At 40.7% G+C, this 10995-nt stretch overlaps 1 protein-coding gene and 1 pseudogene across 1 annotated transcript; one reads left to right on the top strand and one right to left on the bottom strand.

Annotated features, from left to right (window-relative positions):
* The first annotated feature begins 1260 nt into the window (after nt 1–1260).
* Nucleotides 1261–2362, top strand: LOC130137091 (uncharacterized; annotated as a pseudogene).
* A 2893-nt stretch (nt 2363–5255) lies between these two features.
* On the bottom strand, nt 5256–7351 carry LOC115688515 (transmembrane emp24 domain-containing protein p24beta2-like; the record flags this gene model as incomplete). The annotated part of the gene is made up of 4 exons (XM_030614343.2): nt 5256–5440; nt 5990–6097; nt 6191–6377; nt 7238–7351. Coding segments are annotated over 4 exons (543 nt in total), but the record flags the coding sequence as incomplete, so codon positions are not given.
* Between the last annotated feature and the right edge of the window lie 3644 nt (nt 7352–10995).

Genomic DNA, 10995 nt, shown 5'->3' with positions numbered 1-10995 from the left:
CGAAGGCTCAATACCGACAACAAGAGATAGATCGGAATAATGAATCCGAATTCTTTAACGACGGAGATACTACCGCTACCACTATCGGTACTGGAACGGGTAGTGACGATTGAGGGTAAAAGAACTATTGGAGTTGGCAAATATTTCGGGAACTCTTGTTTCTCATACCGGGTACGCCCACGTGAGCTTAGGGAAACCGAAATATAATCCGACGATATGTGACCTCTGGTCCCCTGCGCACGGAATGCTTAGGTTTTGGGATAATTTTAGGGTATATATATTGTACTCCTTTTTTTTTAAGATCGTTGTAACGAATTGTAATGTGCTTAATGATAATTTATTAAGTTGAAGCCCTCTCTTTCTCTCTTGTCTTTTTGTCCCCAAATTTGAGTACAATTTACATTTTAATCACAATTTATATTGAATAATGTTCTATCACAATAATAGTATTTTTTTAATTTTTTTTATTTTCATTTCTGTTTTTCCTTTTCTGTTTTTCTTCTTTTTCTTTTCCTTTTCCTTTTCTGTTTTTCCTTTTTCTCTTTTGTCTTTTTTCCTTGTTTCTGTTTTTTAAAATTATAATTTATATTTTAATTTTTTTTTCTTCCTCCGCGGCCGCCGGCCGGCCATAGCCGGGGCCGGGGCGGAGGTCGCCGGCGTCGAGCGAGGGGGCCCTCGCCGGCGTCGGGCGAGGGCGGCCTCGCCCGGGCCGGGCGAGGCCGGCCTCGCCCGACGCCGGCGAGGCGAGGCGAGGCTCGGCCTCGCCTCGCAACCGGGCGAGGCTCGACCTCGCCGGGCGTCGGGCGAGGCCGGCCCTCGCCCGGGCTGGGCGAGGCCGGCCTCGCCCGACGCCGGCAAGGCTCGGCCTCGCCTCGCAACCGGCGAGGTTCGACCTCGCCGGCGTCGGGCGAGGCCGGGCGAGGGCCGCCTCGCCTAGAGGCCGGCGACCTCCGCGCCTGCCCCGGCTATGGCCAGCCGCGGAGGAAGAAAAAAAAAAGAAAAGGAAAAGGAAAAGAAAAAAAACAGAAAAAAAAATAGGAACCGGCCCGGAACCGGAACCGCCAGAGGCGGTTCCGGTTCCGGTTCACACTTGGCCACGAACCGGAACCGGTCGGTTCCGAACCGTGGCCACCTCTAAATCATCAGTTATAGGTGTTCCATCACCCTATATTTCTAAGGGTGCCAAACAAGGGATTGTAAAATGATGAATATCATGAAATGGCACTGAGTTCATCTAAATTTAATCGATTTTCCACGTTAATGCATCAATCCTTTGAACTGATGAGTTTGGGAGTTGAAGATACTAATACTATGAGAATAGTGATGGAGGGCATGGAAAAAACGAAGGCTAAACTTTTATCATATAAATCGAGTATGGTTGTGACTGATGATGCTAGTGATGATGATGATAATAAGACTTCTTTGTGCGAGATTTCGGCATTGAACCCCTATTGAAGGAAAGCAAAGGGAATAAGTTATGGGAGGCTTAAAAGCTCAAATGAGAAAAAGAAGAAAAAATCTAAGAAATGAGCACCTCCAACACGAATAGAAAGTCGAGGTGAGTGGCATATTATTGTACTTAATATGATTAGTTAAATTTATTGCTTATGTCACATGATGCCAATAACATATTTATTACTTTGTAATGTAGAGTTGGTTATTCAAGCAACACAAGATGGAACTTATTTCCCAGATTATTTGCATAATTCAAATCAATTTCAAAGTGCCTTTTATCCTAGCAATATTGGTGGTCCTAGAGTAAATCTAAAATTTCATAATAGGTATGTCACTCTTATTTTTTCATTTGTATTTACATTTTACTAATTTGGTCAGTTTTTTTTTATGGATGCAGCAACCACCATACATCATACCGCCGAGGATTATGAGTGGATTTTGCCCATTCCCCAGTCAGGTATTTAATAGGTGAACTTATCAGATACATGAATGAGAATAATCTTGGAAAACAAATTAGTAATGACAAATTTATTATATGTAGATGCAATCACAATACACCATGCCGCCAGGGATTATGAATGGAATTTCCCCATTCACTAGTCAGGTGGTTATTATGAAATCATTTTAGATCCTAGTGTTATTTCATCTTATTGTTATCATTGTAATATTTATTGTTAATGGTTTCTTTTGTATAGATGTCGGAGTATTATAATAGATCTCATGGAACCATTTTGAGTCAGGTACAACTTACTTTTTTTATTCAACACTTATTTGAGACATTTATCTTGGCATTTGTTTAGTAAAATGTAAATAAATTGGTTATTCCTTTGTGCATGGATCATCAAACTCTTTTCAACATCCTATGGTGAATGAGTTGAATGATTATGAAGGAACACGTATCAATTAGCCGAAGTAACACATAATTCTGTCTCTCTCTAGGAGGAGGAGGAGGAGGAGGAAATCTCTCTCTCTTTTCTGTACAGACTAAGATATTATTGTATTATATCTCAGATACAAAACCTCCTTTCTTGGATGGAAGAGTGGTTTTACTGAGCAAGCTGAGCCTATAATGCCGCTCAAAGATCCGATGCCAGATATGGCTATAATCTCAAGAAAAGGTTCTACTCTGGTCAAGGAGATTCATGAAAAACAGAGTATGAATAAATCGCGCCAACGCTTTTGGCAGCTTGCTGGCTCAAAACTTGGAGATATTCTTGGTGTTGAGAAATCAGAAGCCGAGGTAATGTGTTTTGCAAGTTTGAATGACGGTGTTCTCTCTCTCTGTTTTGTTTTTTTCTTTATAAAAGTTGCTCTAGTAATGCCCATTGCCTGAAAGCTGATTTTTCTAAGACTAGATTGATGCTGATACTACTGTAGTTGGGGAACGAGGCGAGGTAGATTTTAAATAAGAGGCAAAGTTTGCACAGCACATGAAAAAGGGTGAAGCAGTGAGTGAATTTGCAAAGTCAAAAACTATTACACAGCGAAGGCAGTATCTCCCCATATATTAAGTGCGGGATGAGTTATTGCAGGTTAGACTTTTAATTTTCCGATATATTGTGGTTAGTTTTGCATAATGTTTCGTAGCACTGTAAGAGTCTAGGTTATGTATGTTTTTAGCCATAGGTATTCTTTTAGTGCTGGTTTTGGGTAATGAGGCATGGGGATAATATTGGAATCAGGACCCAAACTTAGACTGTGAAGCCTCGTACTGTCGCTTAGGAATTTGGATGATCTAGTCTATTCTGAATCTGGGTTGCCATTCGCGGTGAGCCTGAATGGTGAAACAAACTTCTCTACCTAATTATATGATAGAACTGAGGATCATATCTGATTATAGCTTTAGATAGAAGGAAACAATTATACTAGCATATCTTACCTTACCAAAAAAAAAAAAAACAATTATACTTGCATACTATCCAATTTCTCTAAGGGATTAAAGCAACCTACCATGTACGTAAATTAAGGAAACGGTGAATGGACCCTGGAGATTGTTCAATCAAATGATCATTACTGTTTTTTTTCATTATCGTGAGAGGTACTAATCTCTCTGGTCATATTCCTTTTCTTGGAATCAGAATTGCCACTGCTTAAAGGCATCTTAACTTCTTTCAGATCCAGGTCTTGGTGCTGTTGGTCTTCATTGTTGATTGTGACTGTTCTTATCTTCGCACTGTGCAGCTTATTCAATATAGCTATTTCTTCATTAATCTAATTCAATAATGAGTTCCTCTGTATTATGTTTTAACATATACACCATGTGGTCTAAGAAATTTAGAAATTATTCTGCTTATAATTGTTGTCTTGACAAGTTGCGTTGTGCACCTTATGTAATCCATAGTTCCATAGTTATGTTTCGTGTGGAGACTGAAGTGAGGTGAAGATTTTGTGCATTTGTATGTGCTGGGAATCTTATTTTTTGTTTTTGTTTTCATGACTCCCAACTTTTGCTGATTCGCTCTCTCTTACTGTGAATTCTTTGCTGCACTCAGAAGAAATGGTTTTGCTGCACTCAGAGCCCAGCAGAATCTTGACGAGGCTCTCCGGCGAGGAGCTTCCGAGAAAGACGCGCTTCGTTAGGCTAAAGCAGCCCCAGAATGTTCACTTGAAGAAGATACAAACAGTTTAGAGCCATTGTTATTCTTGCTGGAATCGCTCCTTGTGGTGTAAATGAGGGGTCTGTGGGGATGAGTAAAATAATGACTCGTTATGCTTACTATAATCTATCAGTAGTATGCTTCTCTCTCTCTCTTGCTCTCGCACTCTCTCCTTCTGCTTAGTTCTATCGTTAATTTATTAAGTATCTGCTTTGTGTATTTGTGAATTGGATCTGTCTGTGAAATGTCTTTGCCTATTTTCTCCCCTTTGGTTTAGTTTATTTTTTATACATCGTCGAAGGCTTGTTGTTGAAGGCATATAAATACGAGCTTACGACTGTTTCCTCTATCATCAAGCTAACATATGTTTCTGGATGGGCTAACATCGTGAGCCATAGTCATATGCGTATTTCATTTCTCTTTATATTGTAATCTTAGGTATTAACTCTCTTCGACACGGGGAAAAGTCATCTCCGCGAGTCTGCTAAGGGATCGTTTAAATGACGATTTCAAGATATTGGTAATCCAGTTCGCAAAAGGAGAAATGCACATGCTCCCCTTCTTCTTTGTATATGGAAAGGGAAGAGTCTACCACGTATCGACCGATGTTGGACATGAAAGAAAAATGTCTCTAAGTGCATGTGTTCCAAAAAGAACGCAAGTTCTCAAAATTGCGTGGATGCAAAACGGCTGATTGTGGTTGCGGACTGGCTTCGCCTATGACCTTTTTGCCATACATCATCGATGTAGTCGATAAATTCCACAAATTGGTGGGACCAATGGACCCTTTGCTTTTTCCTCTTCCTTTATCCTGCGACCGGTATGAATGACATGGCTCCAATATCACCCCTGCTAATGGTGCTGAACCTGCTTCTGTCAAGCATCGCCGGTGAAAGACCTCAAGATTGAGACCAAGGTTCAAAGCCCGGTAAATGCAACTCCTGAACTGTGAAGCTATGGCTATCCATCTTTTCCGTCTCTTTTGCTTCAATTTGATACGAGCTTCACTCTCTACTTAGGAAGTTCTAATTGCCATGAACTTAACGATGGAACCTAATAGACTACCCCAATATTTCTTCATGGCCTGACGCATTATGTTGTTTACCTCAAATGCATCTATCATATCACCTTTCACAAAGTAAACAGTTTCCCTGTCTATACATGTCTCCATGGATATTTAAAAGAAAAGAATTGAAGACTGGGGTTGGTAGCCAAACTCTATGATTAATTAGGCGTCATCTGACAGTATCAAAGTTAAACTCGAGAGATACCGAGCTTCCTCTCAAAAAGGCGGCGGAGAAGGTAAACTTGGAGAACACTTGCCCCAAAAAGTGCTGCTGACTCGAAGAAAGCCTTATGGACTGCCCTTCTGCTCATTGTGTCATTCACTGCGATCACAAATCATCATAGAATGAGTATTTACTGAATGCGACATCTATGTGATGTCCATCATTGAACACAATATTTGATTAGCAAGGTCATCCCCATTCCATTCCGTGTGGTGATTAGACACTTCAAAACATCAAGCAGATAACACATGGAAACAAAACCCATGACCATTTGAAACCCACTCGACCAAACACGTATCTTCTTTTTTGTTGCCTTCTTTGTTTTCTAAGTCCGTTTTTCAGCTAATGCCGAGTTAGGTACGTTTTATTATTTTCAGGATCATAAACATAATAACTGACTAGTTATGTCAATCAAATGGATAAAAGGAGCTTGTCAAAGGCTCTAGAAATAGCTTTTAACTTGTCTTGTGAGACATTTACTTCCGAAGGTCTTTTAAGAGCAGACGTTGTGATAACCTTCGAAATTTAAGAGAAAACGGGAGTCGAATCAAACTATGGTGGTCCCCTTAGCATTAAATAGGAAAGTTGTTTCCGTTCGAGATGAAACAAGGTTGGAATAGCAAGAGGACTTGACATAAAATATGTTACCAATTGCTTGACGCTCAGTCTGAGCCTCCAGCCAATGCTGCTCAAACTGAATGTTGTAGAGAGCCTCCTCCAACTTCCCTATCTGTTCCAACGAGGGGTTGATATGCTCTGCAGATACATTCGCAACAGATAAAAAAGAGTTACACATGGTATATTCATAAAGTTTTCAAGAGACAATAAAACAGAAAAAAAGCGGAGAACCGTCCTTTGCATGCTGATCGTAGTATGCAAAAAGGCCAACATGTACATCAAAGTCGATGGTTTCATGATAAGGAGACTTGTTGGTAAAGCAAAACGGATGAACACCCTTATGGTGAGCCATAAACTCAAATTTCTCACTGATCTTGTCATGAGAATCTTGAATCTGATTACCAGAAGGTCCTTTCACCTGACAATTTCAAATGTTGCAAAGAACGTACAGTTATCTAGGTCATTATCAAAGGATTAAAGATCTATAAGCACACTATTGACAGAATTAAGGAATTCAATAATCAATACATGACTTTAATTCAAAGCATGTTCCGACAAACATGAAAAAGGAAAACTAAATATGCATATGCGAGATCTAGTTGACCCATCTAGGCTGCCAAAGGCTAATAAACTACAATGAAGAATGCATCCCTCACAAAAAAAAAGTATATCTGAGTACAGTATTTCATGTACATTATGTTCGATCCATTAACCATGTGCTATTACATCTGATCCATGAACTATGTGTTATTAAGAACTCTCGCCTACTTTCCGAGATTAAGTGCGTCACAATATATGCAGCCAAGTAACTTCTAATCAATAACCTCAGAATTACCCAAAATAATAACTGATGAGCATTCTAACACGCTTATACTGGCTTTACCCCGTCTATGTCCTGATATCCAAAAACCAACATTTTGTTTATAATATTTTCAAGAAGGGACAAACATAGTGTCAACATTTGCCGAAAACAGTCACAGCAATGCCTCGTATGAGGCAGCAAAGACTAGTAAGAGGTTCAAAAAATCGAACAACTGATCTGCCCATTTAAATTGTTTGACGACTTCCAACCAAGGAGTTAACCGGGTAACAATAGAGCAAGACATGACGCTCATCCCCAAAAACAAATCATCAAGGAATCACCAGCTTTCAATGAATGCTGAACACAGCCCCAGTTAAGTCAATGACATAAACCATTGCGCTTAGGGATGAGCACTTCTTGCACATCAAAGAACAGTCACCGCAATAAGTAACTTCTCAAACAAAGCTGAAGCTTACCACAAGATCAGTACCATCTTGACTGTAATGCCAAGCATAATCAGATTTGATCAACACAAAAGGTAGGGCTGTCAAAAGAACCCGATCGAACACGACCCGACCCAAAAATTTTCGTATTGGGTCGGGTTAGGCCTCAACTTATTTGGATATTAGTAAAAACATTTGGGTATTGTTTTGGATCTACCCGAGCCCAACCCGAAACAATGAAACCCTGAGATGGGGAGATCTCTTCCACATCTCTCTCACTCTCTCGCCTCTTCTGGTTCTGGGTTTTGTTGCTCTGCTCACTCACTCTTGCTCTTGGAAACCCTAGCTCCATCTCTCTCTCTGTCTCTCTCAACCCCTCCTCGTCGCCCTTGCAAAGCTCGAGATTGTGGCAATGGCGGCCGTGAAGCTTGCAAACATGGCCGTTGTGGCGCTCGTCCTCGCCCTCACGGTGCTCGCCGCGACCACCCAGGTCGAGGCCCCGCCTCCCTGTCGATCCTCTCCGCTGCCGGTGCGGCGACCATCGCGGCCCTCGTCTTTAGCTCCGCGCTCAAGATCTGAAGCGGCGCCGAGCTTCCGGAGGTCGTCCTGTCCATGGGGGGAAGAGATTCTTAGTTTTTCGCTATCGCGGTCTATTATTAGGCGTATTTAGTTGGCAGGCCCCAGAGGGAGCTCGAGAGCATGGCGGCGGGGCTGGGGGCCTTGGGGGTCTCGTTCTGCATCGATTTGGGGACCAACCGCTGCTGCGGCTTGGCAGGAGGCCTGGCGCCGGTCTCACGCCGGCTATGGGTGGGCGAGGGTCGGTTCGACATGGGTTTTTCTGGGCTTTGAATGAGGAGGAATTTGTCGGGCGAAGGTGGAGGAGATGATGGGGACTCGGTGACGGAAGAAGGCGAGTGGTATGCTTGTGAGAAGTTAAAGAGTGACTGACGAGAGAGAGAGAGAGAGAGAGACCGCGATCGCGAGTGATGCGGTCCACTTGAATGTATGGGTGATGCGCAAAGAGAGCGTAAAATCTAGAATTTCTAGGATTCATTATTTGAAACATGAACCCGACCCGACCTGATCCGATTGCGTGTCTATATTATATTTGGGTCTTGTCTCGGATTGGATCAAGCATGTATGTTTAGTATTTTGGGTCGGTTTAGATATCATGAAAGCCCGACCCGACCCAACTCATTGAACAATGTCCCATTTGTTGATTGTTGACACCTGATTTTTAACTCATTTTTTTCATACTTTCAAAAATCTCAAAATTAAGACGACGAATCTTGGCCAAGCCTAGAAACCTATTTTTAAACCAAAAAATAAAATTTTTAGTATTTTTCTGCATTTTTCCTTAATTTCTTTTAGTCAAAATAAGTGAGAAAATCAAGAAAAATAGCAAATGGAATCAGAAAATTCCATAAAAATAGTCATTAGTCTTCTTTCAAATCCAATTTCATTAATACATCATCAATTTTGAAAAATCTCAATCGGGTATATGTTTTTCCCAAAATTGGGCAAAATCAAACCCGAATTGAACCAAAAATGCAATTAAATCTTTTCTAGTCATTTTTAAGTCATAATGTCTTCACAACAAATGATTCTGGGACCTTGAATTAAATAATGGTTGGTCCAATTGCACAATTTGTCAAAGAAATCAGAAATCCCCAAAATTCAATTGAAAATTAATAATTTTGAGCCCAAATTGGGAATCGTGCCCAATATGAAATTGTCGAACCATGAGACTATCATTTCTAGGGTTAATCAAATGTGGGTAATTCAATTTTGGCATCAATTTTGCCTAATCAAGTCATTAGGACATCATATTGAACAAAACCCTATTAACCCGAATACAAAAATGTGAAAATCTTGGACATGATTTTAACGAATATTGGGAAAAATCACATATTTGGGTTCAAAATGTGATGGGGAATACAATTTTGGGGTTTAATTTTGAAAATTGGGTCAAAATTGAGCTTAATTTTCGAATTTAGACCAACCCGAGTTTGCCGGGTCAATCGGGTCAACCCAACCCGACTCGGGTTGTTCATCTTCCTTACCCGATTCACCAAAACGTGCACTAAACCCAGAAAAACATTTCAAGCCCGGTACTTTGCCGATCTTTTCTAGCCAATTTAGCACGTGAAAATTAACTTGGCTAGCTGGAGAATCTCCAGCTGGCACCAGACGTTCGATCCAACCGATTGGAAGTCGTTGGAACGAACTTTGGGCGGGAAAAATCAGTGAACAAAAAGCAAAAAAAAACTGAACATTGAGAAGAGAAGGTGTTCGACGATTTGCCGAAGAGAGAGAAACAGGGGGAAAAAGCTTGAAATCTAGAGAAAGAGAGAGAGGAGTGGAGATCCCCAGGTCGAGTGATCGACGCCGGTCGATTGAACAATGCTGGTGAATCGACCGTCAAGGGAGGATCTCCTCCTCGGGTGACCAGTGGCGAGTTGACCGTCACCGTCTGAAAATCGAGCTCCGACCGGTCAATCTAGGACCTTCCCGGCGAGACCAAAGCCATCAACTTGGAGATCAAGTGTCAAAGAAGACATCCACGAGCGCTGATTAGCTCGGGAACTCCATTTTGATCCTCATTGAAGCAGGTAAAGTTGGTTCATGATCACTGTTTGCCAAATTTTCCAGAATAGGTTTTAGCTTAATCGTGTGCATTTCTTCGCGTTTTTGTTATGATTGATGCTCAAAACATATGCTGATTTCATTTTCATCATTTGTTTGCATTTTGAATGATTGAAAACGCATTAAAACCGAGTTGGCCATTTCTGGAAAATCTCGCCGGAGCTCGGACAATGTCAGCGGAGCATCACCATGGCCATAGGCCTGTCAAGTTAGCCTCCTTCAACCTTGTTTGATGCTTTGTTAGTGATTAGAACCGAATTAGACGGCTAGGGCGAGTAGAATCAAAACTTGAAGTTTTGAGGAGTTAATCTAGAATGGTTGCAAATTAGTTTTTTTGACTGGATTTTTTGCCTGCCGGCGAATGACCGCCGGTGTCCTGAGTAAGTCAGATTAAGAATAGAACACGTGGACTTTGCAATGAACCAATCAGAGCGGCAAAATAGTCGCCGGAAGGTCGTCGGAGATAGGCCTGAAACGGCAGTTTCGAAAATGTCTAGTGCAAACTAATGCACGCTAGGTGCTCGACAAAATGCCACAATGAAGGTGAGAAAAAATGGCACCGTTTCGGTGCTGTGTCCGCTGGAGCTCCGGCCGGCGCTGACGACGCCTGGTTCGGCTCAGCCGAACCGAGTTAAACCGAGCCGATCCGGTTCATTTTCCCGGCGGGAATTTTTTTAAAAAATAAAAAAAATAAAAAAATCCAAAAAAATAAAAATTGAAAAAAATTTCATAAAAAATAAAAAAAAAATTCAGGAAAAATTTTGGAAAATTGAAAAAAATTGAAAAAAAAAGGAAATTCACAGAAAAATTCAAAAAAAAAATTAGAAAATTCAAAAATTTTTAGAAAATTCATAAAAATTTAGAAAATTCAAAAAATACAAATAAAAAATGTGGAAATTCAGAAAATCTAAAAAATTTGGAAAATCGAAAATTCATAAAAATTTTCAGAAAATCATAAAAATCAATTCTCGGTTAATGAAATTCTCAGAAATTCAATTTCCGAAAAAAAAAATCAAAAATTTCAAAAATTCACAGAATGGTTCAAAAACACCGTAGCCAACCTTAAAAAGTGAAATTTAAATTTTTGGAAGTGCCCAAGTGGCATTTTAAAAAAAATCTCAAATTCAGGGGTTATAACCCCTAAA

This window comes from Syzygium oleosum, unplaced genomic scaffold, assembly GCF_021117445.2.
Source record: "Syzygium oleosum isolate NSW1041296 unplaced genomic scaffold, Sole_v2.1 Sole_v2.02, whole genome shotgun sequence".
NCBI classification, from domain to species: domain Eukaryota; kingdom Viridiplantae; phylum Streptophyta; class Magnoliopsida; order Myrtales; family Myrtaceae; genus Syzygium; species Syzygium oleosum.
This window is presented reverse-complemented; position numbering and strand designations above follow the sequence as displayed.